Source organism: Mercurialis annua, linkage group LG2, assembly GCF_937616625.2.
Source record: "Mercurialis annua linkage group LG2, ddMerAnnu1.2, whole genome shotgun sequence".
Taxonomy (NCBI): domain Eukaryota; kingdom Viridiplantae; phylum Streptophyta; class Magnoliopsida; order Malpighiales; family Euphorbiaceae; genus Mercurialis; species Mercurialis annua.
This window is the reverse complement of record NC_065571.1, coordinates 6,850,988-6,867,005: the sequence shown is the minus strand read 5'-3', so window position 1 is coordinate 6,867,005 and position 16,018 is coordinate 6,850,988. Positions and strand designations below refer to the sequence as shown.

The 16,018-nt window shown below is 29.3% G+C and overlaps 2 protein-coding genes across 2 annotated transcripts; one reads left to right on the top strand and one right to left on the bottom strand.

Moving 5' to 3' along the window:
- Positions 1-1,033: 1,033 nt before the first annotated feature.
- On the bottom strand, positions 1,034-4,539 carry LOC126667784 (uncharacterized). The gene is made up of 8 exons (XM_050360862.2): positions 4,423-4,539; positions 3,917-4,067; positions 3,069-3,175; positions 2,915-2,956; positions 2,751-2,832; positions 1,809-1,911; positions 1,477-1,577; positions 1,034-1,373 (listed from the first exon to the last, which is right to left on the bottom strand). Exons 2-8 carry the CDS (start codon positions 4,045-4,047, stop codon positions 1,250-1,252), a joined length of 690 nt encoding a protein of 229 aa, XP_050216819.1. The 5' UTR covers positions 4,048-4,067; positions 4,423-4,539; the 3' UTR covers positions 1,034-1,249.
- A 7,166-nt stretch (positions 4,540-11,705) lies between these two features.
- On the top strand, positions 11,706-14,766 carry LOC126670407 (E3 ubiquitin-protein ligase At4g11680). Its single transcript, XM_050364120.2, has 3 exons — positions 11,706-13,099; positions 13,527-13,911; positions 14,403-14,766. Exons 1-3 carry the CDS (start codon positions 12,636-12,638, stop codon positions 14,547-14,549), a joined length of 996 nt encoding a protein of 331 aa, XP_050220077.1. The 5' UTR covers positions 11,706-12,635; the 3' UTR covers positions 14,550-14,766.
- Positions 14,767-16,018: the final 1,252 nt, after the last annotated feature.

The following is a 16,018-nucleotide window of genomic DNA, read 5'->3' as shown; positions in this document are numbered from 1 at the left end:
TCAATAACCGGCCTAGCTGCCTAGGTGGTAATAATGAATATGACTAATAATAGAGCGAATTATTCTGAGGTCCCTAAAGTATACCATAATTAACAGTTTAATACTTTTTGTTTCAAAAATCTACTTAATGGACTCTCAGTTTTAATTCCATTAAATATTAGGCCTCTTCGTTAATTTCAACATTTTTCCAAACGATTTGATACCACATCTTTAATTTCGTGAACGGTTACATGGTGCAATAATGAGGCCATTGATAACCACTGTCATGATTGCTCGTAAGGATCTATACGCCAAATTTGTGTTGGAAAAACCGAGTAAAAACGGTTAGCAGAATGAAATCTGAAGAACATATATGTTAGTGCATATTCCGTTCTTTTATTTGCAATTTGTGAAGTGATATATATTAGTTTGTTCATTCAATTCTGGCTGTTTTGGTTTCTTTCTGTTATAGGATAAATTGCAAATAAAAATTGTATTTTGCGTACTGTCCTGATATTATGAATATCAAGAACAAAACTCTCTCCTTGTACTCTTTAGGAAGTTTTAGGTCAAATGATTAAACGTCCTACAAAAAAACATCTCAAAAGAAACAATTTCACAACAGCTCAAGAAAACAAAACTATGGCAAACCAGAGCCAATAAACATATTTCTTGGTACAAAAAAATTACAGATAAGTGCTATTCTTGTTAACTAGCGAATTTTTAGTATTCGTTCGGCTTAGGTTTATAAATTTAACTAGCGAATAAAATGAAAAACTAATAATTGGGTCACATTCTAACTAATAAATTAAAAGTCGAACGGTTTTTACATTTTAACTGATTCATTAGTTTCCAATTTTTGCATCCCTTCTCTATTCAAAGAAATTGAGTGCTTTTATTTTAAGAAAAAAATCAAACTATTATCGATGGAACCAGTTGAACTGGCCGATCTGGTTCAGTTCTTAAAACACAGGTATTGTCTTTTTAACTACCTTGTTTCTAAGCGGGATGAAAAAATGAAAAAGACAAGGTCCAAATGGGATCAAGAGAGAAGTGAAAAACTTTAACAGATGATTTGTCAATACCAGGTTATAGAGTTGGAAAAGGGATGATCACATATTCACTACGTAATGCCATACAAATCAAGCAAAAAACTCGAATTCTTGTGGACAAATTCAAACACCGGACATAATCGTCACTTTTACTACATACAACAATTTAAATCCACATTTATCTTCATACTTCTTGGTGATTCATATGATTAGCACAACTATTTCATGTATTTGTGCAAGAATTTTCGGTGAAAGTCATTCCTTATGGTGTCATTAATAAAGCGCTTAGGTGCTTTAGTTTCACCTCGAGTCTGGTTCTTGAAGACTACATCATCATCCCACCTGAGCAAGCAAACCCATACAAGAAATTAGGATAAAAGATTGTGTTTGTAAGTATCAAATAAACATAGGTATGAGCCAAAAGGAGAATTAAAAAGTTACCGACCTTTTTTTCACGTTAAAGGATGTTGGATTATTAAGCAGTGGGTTTCCTTTGAGAAGCTGCTCCTCCTTAACTTTAAGCTCTTCGGCTGCTTCTAGTTGTTCCTACAAGAGCATGAAAAACATTAGTTAGTTACTGCTACTAGCCTAGCCACTGACCAATAACAGCACAGCTTGCATCATTCTAAATGCAATACAACTCGGTCATCAAGCATTTATTATTTATTTCCAACTAAGAAGAATACTGAGTTCCTCACATCCAAATGTGCCGACTTATTAGTTTGAACAAGGAATCTCTCAAAACACACTTCTCAAAGAGGAATGACTTATGTTTACCTGACGGAACTTTTCCTCAGCTCTTTCCTTCTTTATTCGATCAAGCTCAGCCATAAGAGCTTCTGTGTCATCCTCCTCGTCATCGTCATCCTCATCGTCATCACTAAAGCACAAATAAAACAAAGAGACCATGTTACTTAAGGTGGGAACTTCAGAATTACAAAAAAAAAATTTTCAACAAAGATGTGAATTAGGAAGGATTGGTCGATTAAATATGAACCGGAGACTGAATCTTGATATACCTCATAACAATACATTTTTGTTACCGCGAGATATATTTGCAGCTGCGGATCATTTGATTGGAATGAAATTTGGAATGGGTACGCTTGACGATATGAATCATTTAAAAAATAAACGTATTCGTTCTGTAGCGGATCTTTTACAAGATCAATTCGGATTGGCTCTGATTCGTTTAGAAAATGCGGTTAGAGGGACTCTATGTGGAGCAATTAGGCATAAATTGATACCGACCCCTCAAAATTTGGTAACTTCAACTCCATTAACAACCACTTATGAATCTTTTTTCGGATTACACCCACTGTCTCAAGTTTTGGATCGAACTAATCCATTGACACAAATAGTTCATGGGAGAAAATTGAGTTATTTGGGTCCCGGAGGATTGACAGGGCGAACTGCTAGTTTTCGGATACGAGATATACACCCTAGTCACTACGGGCGCATTTGCCCAATTGACACATCTGAAGGAATCAATGTTGGACTTATTGGATCTTTAGCAATTCATGCCAAGATTGGTCATTGGGGGTCTTTAGAAAGCCCATTTTATGTAATCTCTGAGGGATTCAAAAAAGTACGTATGCTTTATTTATCACCAAATAGAGAGGAATACCATATGGTAATAAGTTGACACCAAATCCAAAAGATAAAGCAAATGCTGATTGCGTTTGTACATATATTAATGATACATAAGCCCAAAGTCCTAACCTATCATTGTTAACTTCGACATCAGAATCATCAGCATCCACACTACGAGGGATGATACGGTCTTCAACGTCCCTTTTTGTCCCTGAAAGTAACTTGAATACTTAGTACAGCAATCACATAGATTGTTAGTTTGATAAATAAGATGGATGGGCCAGTATACTTACCTTCCAGGAAAAGTTGATTACTCTTTCTACGTTCTCTATCATCTGCCATGCATAAAAGTTCAATTAAACAAAACACAAAACTAAAAAGCTCGCCGAAGAGAAAAAATTGAATTCAGAATTCCCGCAAGAGTTATATATCAATGCAATATCTTACCAGTATAAGATTTATTCTTTGATGAGTAATGTTTCCTTTCACGTTCTTCCAGCTCATCCCGGAGATTCCTCTTCTGCACTTCTTCCTGAGTGTCTTGCCCTTCCCTCCTGTAATGCACGCACAGGAGTCAATTAAAACAAAAGTCACAATTAAAATCAAACATAAAGGATCAGCATATATGCAAAAAAAAGATGACATGACATAAAGACAATGCATAGTATAACTCAAAATTCTCAAATAACAGTACACCAATTTAAAAATGCAGATTCAACAGATAATTATAAACAGACAAATCACTTTATGCATAATCAACATAGATGCAAATGCAACAGTTAAATTGAGCACAAAGCACAAGCAGAAGCATTAGTGGCTATCCCTATGGCCGAACTAAGTATATCTTCACATAGCCAAGACATACAACATTTGTGGATTTGAATTGAAGGCCTAGAGTTTCCAAATAAACTTATTAAAATTAACAAAAACATACTCACCCTCCATAATAAAAGAAATGCATGAAGCATGTTCTAGAAGGCGAGCAACAATATCATATTAATTTTAAGCATAAGGGAAAAAAATCCTTTATCCAGCTAGAACTCAAATATTAATGCGTCATGCGTGGAACAAGAAGGCCGGTATACTGCACATAGAAAAGATATATCCTAGCTAAGCTTTCAAACTAGATGCAAAAGAAACTATCAGAAATAAAAAGATCAAAGCACTATCTGATTCATCTTGTGCCACTTATCGTAGCTGATGTCAACATCCTAATGCCAAGCAGCAATCTCAAGTGCGGTCATAAACATATAATATCAGGTATCCACAGTTAAGTAGAGACAAGAAATACGCACCTAGGCTTTAAAGTGGTATGAGAGGCAATGTCCCTCGACGAGTACTTCTGAGATGGGCCAAAAATTCGAGTACCTCCTTGTTCATTACCACCTTTTGCAGGTGCCCATGTCGGTCGAGCTGCAGTTGTCATTGCTTCTTACTTTCTTTGAACTACCAACCAAAATATACACAAATTTCAACACAGAAAATAATCCCAAACAACAATTTAATAATCAAAAAAAAAAAACTAAAAAATTAAAACCCTAAAATCACAAATTACGCTAATTCTACATAATAAAAGCAGTAATTCATAATCACCGATCTTCTTAATTTTGAATTTTATGCAAGAAATCAGTTATTGAAGTTCTATCGGTGGAAAAACAGAAAATAATTCCAGAAAATCAAATTTCAATTGCAAGAAAATAAACTTTATATGAAAAATTAAGGTTATTGTAAGTGGCAGATTACAGAAACCCTAATTTGAAATCATGAACTCAATTTACAAAGACGAATGAGATTAACTTACGTTTGAATTACTTCTAATCTTTTCGATGAAGCAGAAAAATAGAGAGAAAACGAAGGAAAAATGATTACAACGACGGGTCCTAAAACGATTCAGAGCCGGTTCAGATGTTGGGTACTTTGGTTTTGGGTTTGGATTTTATGGACTTGCTAAATCACGGACCGGACCACTCTTCATTGAGCGAGCTTGACGAATTTATTTGGGCCTGACCTTAATTGAGGTTCGAGTAGGAACGGTGTCAGCCCAATCAGTTATATATTGAGAAAATTACATCAAATCACCCAAAATCTCAAATCTTTATGTTAATGACCCAGCTTTTTATTTCTTACAAAAATCTCTCAATTTTTAAAAATTCTTTTCATATCTACCTTTTACTATTTACCATTCCTATTATATCCCTACTTGCTCGTATGCCTAACTGCTATACCTAACTGCTCATCTATTATCACATTTGTAGTTGCTCACTATGCCTATGTGTGCCATGTGTGATTACAACGTCAAACATACTATTCTTTTTTTTATTATTATTTCTGAAGAATCAGACCTATTATTTTTATATTGCTACCAATTTTATCTACAACTATTATTTGCTACTCTTGATGTAATATCATAACAAGCTTGTCTAATTAATAGATACTTTAATTTATTTTAAATATAATTTTTGAATTTTATATTATTATTTGAAAAAAAATTATTTACTATAAAATTAATCTGCATGAACAAAATTATATATATATATATATATATATATATATATCAATAATATATATTAGAGCAAATTATTTTGAGGTCCCTGAAGTATATTATAAATAGCAGTTTGATACCTCTTATTTTTAAAGTCTACTTAATAGTCTCTCAATTTTAATTCTATCTACTATTAGACCCTTTTATTAATTTTGACATTTACTTTCAAACAATTTGGTAACCCACCTTTAATTCCGTAACGGTTTGGTCCCTCATTTTTGATTTTATTAAACAATTTCGTACCTCACTTTTATATGATTTCATATCTCGGTTTTAGTTCCGTTAAACGATTTACTCCTTCAAATTAATAAAAGAGTCTCTCAGTTAACTGAATTAAAACTGAGTGGCCATTAAGTAGACTTTGAAACACGAGATGCAATGCTATTAATTATGATATATCGTAGGGACCTCAACGTAATTTTCTCTATATATTATTTAGTTTGTTAAATTAAAAAGAATAGATTAGGTGGCTGTTTACATATTATTATATGTTTCCTTTTCTTTTTAATACTATTAGTTTTATTTTGCAAATTTTATTATTTAACTTTTTATTCTTCTAATTATAAATTATTATTTTCTATATGCTTTTTTTACGTGGAAAAGATTGCAATAAAGTGACAATTAAAAAATTATGAAAATAAAAATAAACTATCTAGCGTTTTTATGGCAGTCTGTATAAATTTAATGTTAACTTGACATAAAAGCAATAGAAATTTAGTGTCAACTCAATATAACTCAAAATCAAGTATTTAAAGTACATAATAAGTTGATTACAACTTTAAAATTAATTTATTATAATTAAATAATTTATTGATGATTTAATGATTTTTACTACAAAACTAAAGTGACAAATAAACTCATGGTTACCTAAAAATAAATTATCTATATACCAAAAAAGTAAATTATATAAATTTGTATTGAAATTAGATAGAAAGTACATTTATAATAAACAAAGAGTAAATTTAATGTAAACTCAATATCAACTTAATGTACATTCAAAGTAAAATAATATAAAATTTAATAAATTCAATGTTGACTCAAAATAAACTAAATGTGAACTCAATGTAAACTCAATATTAAACCAATATCAACTCAATATCAACTCAATGTAAATCCAATATCGACTCAAAATAAATTTATTTTTTATTATATTAATAAATTTATTTTTTCATAATTTACGCCATCTGAAATAAATTTTTAAAGGATAAAATAAACTAATAGTCAATTGAAAGCAAAAGATCAAAAAATAATTGCGATGGTTTGTGTAATTTTAATGTAAATGATCTAATGTAGGCTTAAAGTCAACTTAATGTAAATTCAAACTAAACTAATATAAAATAAATTTTTAATAAATTAATTATAAATTTAAAATTAACTATTCTAATCAAATTAGTTTACTAGTAATTAACACTATCAAAAATAACTCATGAAGTAATAAATGAACTAATAATATATTGAATGTAAATTATCTAAGTTCTTGTTGAAATGAAAACTAATTTAAATTTAACGTAATGTGTAAACTCAATATGCACTTAATGTGAACACAATGTCAACTTAATGTAAACTCAATGTTAACATAATATAAATTTAAAATAAACTAATTTAAACATTAGTAAACTCAAAGTAAATCATCTAAATTTTTACTAAAATAAAACTTAATAAATTGTCGACTCAAGGTAAACCGAATGTGAACTCAATGTAAACTCAATGTCAACTCAATATCAACTCAATATAAACTTAATGTAAACTCAATGTAATTTATTAATAATTTAAAAATAAATTTCTAAAGTGACAAATAAACTAATAGTAAATTGAAAGTAAACCATCTAAATTTTTACTGAAATAAAACTTAATAAATTGTCGAATCAATGTAAACCGAATGTGAACTCAATGTCAACTCAATATCAACCCAATGTAAACTTAATATGAACTCAATGTAATTTATTAATAATTTAAAAATATATTTTTAAAGTGACAAATAAACTAATAGTAAACTGAAAATAAACTCAATATAATCTTTCTAATAATTTATGCGATTGTTGGTGAACCTAATGAAACTTAATGTAAACTAGACGTAAAATAAATGTCAACTTAATGTAAATTCAAACTAAACTAATTTACATTAAATTCTTAGTAAAATGATGATAAATTTAAAATTTTCTTACTATAATGAAATTAATTTATTAATAATTTATATTATCAATTATAAAGTAACAAATAAACTAATGATAATACTATTTGAATTTTTAATGAAATTAATTTGAATTTAAGTGTAAAATAAACTTAAGTATATAAACTAACCTAAAATAAATACTTAATAGATTGATTATAAATTTAAATTAATTATTCTAATACAAGAGTAAACTAAAAAATTAATTTTATATAATTTTTACTTTAAACCAAATTTAAATTTAATATAAACTTGAAAAAGATGAATACAAACAAAATTCAAATCTAAAATAAATTTAATATAAAATTTAAATGAAATGTGAACTTAAAATAAACTAACTTAAAATAAATTATTATTAGATTAATTAAAGAGCTCTCGAACTATTTTTTTTTTCTTTTAGTAGTTAATTTGAAATTTAATAATAAAGATAAATTAAAATTTAATCACTAAATCATTTAAAAAATAGTTAGATATTTTCATAATTAATAATAAGTGAATATTTGGAAAAGAAAAATTGAAGATTAATTTAATATGAACTTTAAATGTTAAATAGTAATGGTAAACAATATTAGAGACTGTAACAGTATATTAAAATACTTTGCTAGGGATAAGTGCATTGTAATAAAATTAGATAAACATGGAATATGTGGCCACGTGCAATACAGGGCCAAAGAATATACATAGTACACAAGTATGCTACATGCATGCGTCAAGTAGCATAAATTCAGCTACATATACACACGTGTTCTAATATAGAAGGACAAACTTGTCCTATGTTATATTAAGATCAACTTATTTTGGATTATGAGAGATTTATAAAAAAATTCTTATTTTTTTGAGTGATTACTGCAAAAAAGAAAAAATTGAGGTAAAAACATTAGACTATAGCACTTTTGAGGGATTTTTGTAAATTACCCTTATATATTTATGGGTTTTTTTTATATTAATACGCATGTCGCATTAAAATATTTTCAATATTACAAGTTGACCAAAATTATTGTAACAAAATTGTTTAATTTTTTAAAAAATTGAATGAATACTATTTATTAAAATAATTATAAAAAAAGAAATATTAATATAATCATAAGATGTTAATTGTAATTATATTTATTTAAATTATTATATTAAAAATTTAACACTAAAATAAATTTAATAAAAATATCAATATCTTTTAGTAGTTGAATTAACAAATAAAATATTAATTTCATCATTTAAATAGTTTAATTCTCAATTTTTAATTTTATCAAAAACTGCCTAAATGTCATCAAGATCGATTAAGTAAAAAATTATAAGGAATTATTTTATTTTTAACCAAACTAATTAAATTATTAATTTTAGCCAAAACCGATCTCCTGACTTATTGATTTATTAAAGTTTTTTTTTGCCATTTTGTAATTCTTCCGTGTAATTATACATGTGCTATGGTTGTAACTACGGCGAATTCAAACCTAACTCAGCCGAATTTGACTCTTTTAAATGTATGTTCAAGTTTGAACCATAATTTAAATTATTAACTAGAATCAAGTTAGTGATTTAAATTATCCATTGTCGATATAATTGTTTTTTCAGCTACTATTTAACATAATTAAATATGAGGTTTCCCAAAACATCAAACATGAAAGAATTTGAATTCAAAATATGTCAAACATTACACATGTTACTATCATAAAATTACACCTTTGTATTTGTTGAATATGACCATTTTCTTAAACTAGACATCCTAACCCCCATAAAATAACACTTTTCCTTTGCTCATTGGTCAAAACATTTCAAACATTAATCGATCAAGTAACATATAATTTTATTGAGGAAAAAAATCAAATTACTTACAATTTATTTACTTCTATTCAAATTGTGTATATTTCATTTTCAATGTAGAAATCCATATAGTTTTTACACGTTTACAATTGAATGGTCAAATACAAGTCAATTAAGAAAACATGAATATTATCTTTGTTGGATTTCCATATGAACCTTGGAAGTTATATTTTAGTTAACATACTAATGCATTTACAATAGTAGTTTTAAAATTATGTTGATTATTAGTGGCAAAATTCTAAAATAAATATGGGAGAAAGGAAAAATGATTGGCGATTGAAGAATAAAATAACATAATTAATAAAATATATAACAAATATAAATAAATAATTAATTGTTTGCATACAGATAACAATAGCCCATATATATTTATTTCTTTAAAGTAATTTAAGTATCATTTTAAACATTTATTAAAAGAAGTTTTATTATTCAATCATACGAGTTTGAATTAAGAAATAATTATAAATTTGTGTATTTATGTATTTCCCTTTATAGGACATGACATGACAAAGGAATAATTAAAAATTTGAGATGATCTCTTAGATATGAAATGCATATGCGTGTTAAAATCAATATTCAATTTTTGTCAATAAAAGAACATTTAATCTAGCCAATTCCATAAGCAATTTGTTTTCAACCATAAACTAATCTAGAAGAAATAGACAAAACCATTACTAATTTTATCAATATAGATATGTTGACATTAAACAAAATATGGAAAGATGTAAAAATAGAAAGAAGAAGATGTGTAATAATACCAATCACCATCCAATTGTACTCTCTTGATTGCTTACTCTAAATCTCAATGAGAAATTAATTATCTTTCTCAAACTATGGCCTTACTTGAAGTAATAAGCTAAAAATCCTTAATCATAAAGAATGCAAGCTTTTAATATCATTCAATCTCAATTTGCTTAAAATTTCTTAGAAGAATAATGTTTAAATCAATACTTTCATAAAAATATCTGTATGGCAAACAAAATTAGAGTATCATTATGATAATAGTTGGGAGTTTGCATTCCATTCAAATCAAACTAAATCAAATTAATATTATCTTTCATTTTTTCGAAACCGACCAAGGTCGGGTATGTGATCAAACCAAATCATTTTTGCAATAATACGAAATATTTTAAATTGAATCAAACAAGTCGATTTGATTATGTTGTTAGTTATAATTTATAAGTTTGTTGGTTTGGTTTGGTTTGTTGGTTCGATTTTATTAAATAAATGAGTTATTTTTTGTTTTAAAATTTAATCAAACAAAAAAATTAAAATTTTAAATAATATCAATTGAATAAAAATAAATTTATTGGTTCATTTTAATTCTCCAATTCAATATAACTTTTGCAAATTCTAATTAGAAAAAGTGCATTACCTCATCATAATACAATCACAGATATTAAACTCCCTGCGTCACTCAAGTCTCAGGAAATTTCAAAAAGATCACTAAAGTCAATTTTCTTATAAAGTAGTCACTGAATTACCTTTTTTTGCAAAAATATGGATATTAAACACCCTATATCACTGAACTTATCTGTTATTACAGAAAGGGTACTAAACTTCATTTTGTTACAACAAGATCACTGAGTTATACCTTTTATTGCAACGGGATGTCACTACGGCGGATTCGGTCAAATTTTGTTACAAAAAGGTCACTAAACTTAACGTGAATTACAAAAAGGTCACTGAGTTATATTCCTATTTGTAATTCCGGCTTGCCACATAAGTAAAAATGGTGCGTTTTAGTGTCAAAACGGTGCGTTTTATGTTAGTGACATCTCGTTGTAACAAAATGTATACTTTAGTGACTTTTTTTGTAACAAAATGAAGTTTAATACCCTTTCTGTAATAACAAGTAAGTTCGGTGACTTACAGTGTTTAATATCCCAAAAATATTTCTATTGTTACGAAAAGAACACTAAACTTTTTGTGAACTACAAAAAATCATTAGGTTATTTCTTTTATTATAAAAAGGTCACTGAATTATGTTCCTCTTTATAATTTTGGCTTGCCACGTAAGCAAAAATGTTAGATTTTTACGTCATTTTATATAAGTGAACCCTTTTGTAGTAAAAGGTATAGTTCAGTGATCATTTTGTAAAAAAATTGACTTTAGTGACCTTTTTGAGATTTTCTGAGACTTGAGTGACCCAGTGAGTTTAATATCTTACAATCACAGGTCCTATATGAGTATCATAATCATATATCTAACAGAACGTTCGCCTTAAAATACTGGGATAGTCGGAAAATTTATTCGGGAGTTGGCGATTTTTTCATACCAATAAGGGCACAGCCGGAGTTTAAAATTAAAACTACCTCTTTAAAAAAATTTACGTCTCCGACCACTTCCGAGTAGGATGGACGCACGACTCCGCCTGGCAAAAACCCTAAAATCATAAAACAATGAATTAAGGTCGATCTCAATCAAGCAATAGCATGATCTCAATTACTCTTAACATTATAAAATCTCTTTATAATACCCCCACGTAAGGTTGAAGAAAATGGAAGCAAATAACTAACAAACAACAAAAAAAGAGGGCCATAAGCTCCCCCACGTAGGGTGAGAAGTTAATTGTTGAATTAGGTGGCTGGCCGACCTCTCATCATGGAATCAAATTCTCCTACATTTACTGTACCCGCCACAATTCAAAATCCCTTCCTTAATCCTCAGATATTAACACTTAATCCAAAATTAATCAATAAAATATCACAATAATCTCTCTCTTTCCCTCTTATCCAATTAATCTGCTGTTGCTGCTATCTATCATCTATTTAAGCTTTGCTTGCTTTCTAAACTAAAACCTCTCAAAATTTACGCTAACAGGCAACAGAATTAGCTACCTAGCTTCCCTCCAAACATCTGACTTGCTTATAACCCAAGCAAACGTTTTTTTTTTTTAATTTTTGTTGTTCACCAGTTGATTCTTGGTCACCATCTCTAACCCAACTCTCACCTTCCTGTCCTATTCTTCCCAACCCCTCCAATCTTATTACATGTTTGCTTAAATACCCAGTTGGGTTTTTCAAATTTTTATGTCTGTTTTTTTTATGAGATCTTTTTGTTTCATGTTCAAGTCAAAAACTTTGTCAACTAATTCCCTGTTTTTGTGTTATTTATAGATACCCTTTTGCTTTTTTGATTAATGGGTACTGAGATATTTTTAGAGACCTTGATTTTCGCTTAAACGGTTCAAAATTTTTGATTTTCGCTTAAACTGGTCCACCCCTAGTGGTGTTTGTACTTTTGCCTCACTGAATTTACATGATCACCCAAATTTCATTACAGTAATACTCAGTTTCTTTTATTTTCAATACAATATTTGTGATTCATCTACTTAGTGGTAACATACAATTCATGCTGCTGTTCACTTGTATAAGATCATGCTATTGCTTGATTATTAAATCTCTGAGGTGTTCATAGTATCTTCATATTTGAGCTGCTCAAAGCTCAGTTCTGTAAGTTCATATCTTAAAATACTTACAGATGAATACCCGGTTCATATCATTCTCGTCGAATTCTGCGGTTGGAGAGAATCATAGTCCTGTGAGTATTCGAGCCAGGCCTGCCCGAGCTCCCCCTGCTACTTTTCTGATAAGATTGGCAATGAGAATATCGAGAGCGAGGTGGTTTACTTTCTTGAGAAGGGTGTTTCACTATCAGAATGGTTCGAGGTCCAATCTTGGGTCTAATCCTTTTAATTCTAGCACTTGGATGATGCTCGAGCTTGTAGCTTTGCTTGTTCAAATTACTATGACTACGTTCACTGTGGCGATTTCTAAGAGGGAGAAGCCGGTTTGGCCTATGCGAATATGGATTGTTGGTTATGATATTGGTTGCCTTCTTAGCTTGCTGCTGCTCTATGGGCGCTACCGCCAAGTTCATGTCGCTCAGGGAGATAGTTTTGGCCTTCCTGATTTGGAACGTCAAAGAGGAAGTGAGGATTCTAGGTACGTATCTGAGTTTACGTTTCTTGCAGTGCTAACTATATATTGTGAAATATTTAGAATTCTGAAGTAATCTCAAGATTCTATAACATAAAATTGACAACTTGTGGGTAACAGCAAGAAATCTTATAGCTAGGTAATTACTGAAGTTCTATGTTGCATGGTACGGAAAACGTCCAAATAATGTTTTTCACAAAGTTGGCAAATGGAATTTTGAAATTTCAAAAGTGTTTTCAGAAATGAAAACAAAACACCGAAACATAGGACTCAGACAAGTTTCGTGCAATATATAGCTGAAGTTGGAAACTGATTTCTTTGTAGAAGAGACGAATTGAAAATTCATAAGGTTTCTTTTCACCTATCAATGGATTAGTAAAAAACTTCTGAACTTATTTCTGTATCCATTGATTCCTCTATACTATTTGTTCAGATGCACACATTTGATGAACAGATGCCGGACTTCCCTCGAGCTGTTCTTTGCGATATGGTTTGTAATGGGTAATGTTTGGGTGTTCGATTCACGATTTGGATCTTTCAACCGAGCTCCAAAACTCCATGTGCTCTGCATCTCTCTGCTTGCTTGGAATGCTGTGTGCTACTCATTTCCATTTCTTCTGTTTCTGCTGCTATGCTGTTGTGTGCCACTCATTAGCAGCGTCCTCGGATACAATATGCAAATGGGATCAGCTGAAAGAGGAGCATCTGATGATCAAATCTCCAGTCTTCCAAGCTGGAAATATAAAGCAGGTGACACCAATTCAGAAGATGACAATGATGTTGATTGCAATTCAACCCTCGTCGCAAATGATGACCCGGTAAGTCCTGGTTAATTTATTCAGAAAAGGTAGCTTACACTGCTTCATAGATCATGAGTTTGTCTCATAATCACTGAAAATTGGGTGTGCTTGTTCAGTTCAGTTTGGTTTGATTCAGCAAAACTTTAAACCAAACCATTTTTTTAAAGCATAGAATCAAAATCAAAGCACGCCAAATATTTATAAATTAATGATTCGGTTAACCAAAATTTACAATCTTCTTTGGTTTGGCTCAATATATTAATGCCAAAATTACCTATGATAACTAAATTAATCGAAAAGACTGTCGTTTTGAAGTTCTTTTTTGTTCGATTTGGTTTATCAACGGTACAAACCAAATCAAAATCGAAAACAAACTTCCTACGCATTCACATCCAAACTAATCCTTTTTAAACCATTTTAACCAAATCACAAGAAATTTAAGGGTGATCTAGTATGAAAAACAATCTAGTTCGATTTTTGCTGAGCCGTAAATGAAATGACATTGACAGGAATGCTGTATTTGCCTGGCCAAGTACAAAGACAAGGAAGAAGTGAGGCAGTTGCCATGTTCGCACATGTTTCACCTCAAATGTGTAGATCAATGGCTCAGAATTATATCTTGCTGCCCTCTCTGCAAGCAAGAATTGGAGAGATAACAAGTTTTCTATTAGGTTTTGTTCTATTTTTCTTTTAGTATGTATGTTTTTGAATGAAATTATAGTGGTTACTTGAGTGAGTGATTTGCTTGTACATTGAAGCTCACCAGTAATCTATACGCAATAGAGTTGTTTATGCATTTTGTTAGATAGTTTGAAAGAGAGATACATGTAAATGATTTTTATACATAGTTTTAAAAAATTGATGATTGATGTATACTTTTGTTTTTCAATATTAGCTAGTATTTCATGTTGTTATTCAAGGATTTTTTGTACGCGTATACGTAGAAAAATATATTACATGGGGCAGAATTAACGGTACGGTGGTCGCTCCTTTATTATTAGTCACCATTAGTCACAGGTTGTTTTTGGTTGTCTCTGATTTCTTTTGATATTATTTTATCCATTTAATCCTTTTCATATTATTATTTTCAGTCTTCGGGTTTTTTTTTTCATTTTCTGCTTTTTATTACTCCCTCAATAATAAGTCATTTGGACAAATACGGAAATTTTAAAAAAATATAGTTAAAATGATTAAAATTACCTTTTTATATATCTTTCCAATTTTGTCATTTTATAATTCTAGATATATAAATAATATATTAATAATAAGTTCTTTTATTGGTACATCTTGTATTAAATTAAGGTAGCATGTCAATTCGAGGCGGAGAAGGTATTATTTTTTGATTCCATCACCGATCGTACTCGTATTTAAAAATTATAATTTGATTAGTTTAGAGTAAAATTACAAGATTTTTTTGTATCCATTTAATAGAATTAGTGTATGCAAAATGCATCAAATATAGGCTATTTTTTATGATCTGTCAATATCCGGTATCCATAGTTCCTCAACAATTCCTTAATTGTAGTTACCATTTTTTGTTAAATTGTTCATGATCATGAAACATAGTAATTTATAAAGAAACCTTTTCGTAAATTATAGTAACTTTTTTCATAACTAATTTGACATTTGGAAAATCCATTAATATCAAATCAAATTTCATAAAAATAATAGGCATGATGTCTTAAAAAAACCCGACCTTATAACCGCTTTTCGATCCTACTCTTGTGTTGAAAATTTGTAAATTTTATCCTATTTCGCATTTTATCGTTTCAATTGTACCCCATTTTTTTAATTTTTGTCAATTTTTTTACCTAAATGATAAAATCATTCAATTAACCATGTTTAAAGATAAAATTAAATTCATTTCCATTCAAAAAAGTACAAATAAGTCCTTTATTTTTAAAAACTAACTAAAAATCATAATCAAATTAAAAGTAATTTAATTTTTTAATTAAATCTAAATAAATTTTAAACATGTACAATTAATATATGATATATATGGAGAACGTTTTTGAATTTTTTTTCCAAATGAAAAGGACGTCAATTTAATATTTTAGGGTACAATTAAAACGATAAAATACGAAATAGGGTAAAATTGATAAATTTTCAACGTTAGACTAGGAAC

Excerpts from the sequence above, each read along its gene's own strand:
- LOC126667784 (XM_050360862.2), bottom strand. The coding sequence starts at position 4,047 with ATGACAACTGCAGCTCGACCGACATGGGCACCTGCAAAAGGTGGTAAT. Across the intron at positions 3,176-3,916 it reads CATACCACTTTAAAGCCTAG|GAGGGAAGGGCAAGACACTC; the intron begins GTGCGTATTTCT and ends CGTGCATTACAG. Across the intron at positions 2,957-3,068 it reads AAAGAATAAATCTTATACTG|ATGATAGAGAACGTAGAAAG; the intron begins GTAAGATATTGC and ends TATGCATGGCAG.
- LOC126670407 (XM_050364120.2), top strand. The coding sequence starts at position 12,636 with ATGAATACCCGGTTCATATCATTCTCGTCGAATTCTGCGGTTGGAGAG. Across the intron at positions 13,100-13,526 it reads AGAGGAAGTGAGGATTCTAG|ATGCACACATTTGATGAACA; the intron begins GTACGTATCTGA and ends CTATTTGTTCAG. Across the intron at positions 13,912-14,402 it reads TCGTCGCAAATGATGACCCG|GAATGCTGTATTTGCCTGGC; the intron begins GTAAGTCCTGGT and ends TGACATTGACAG.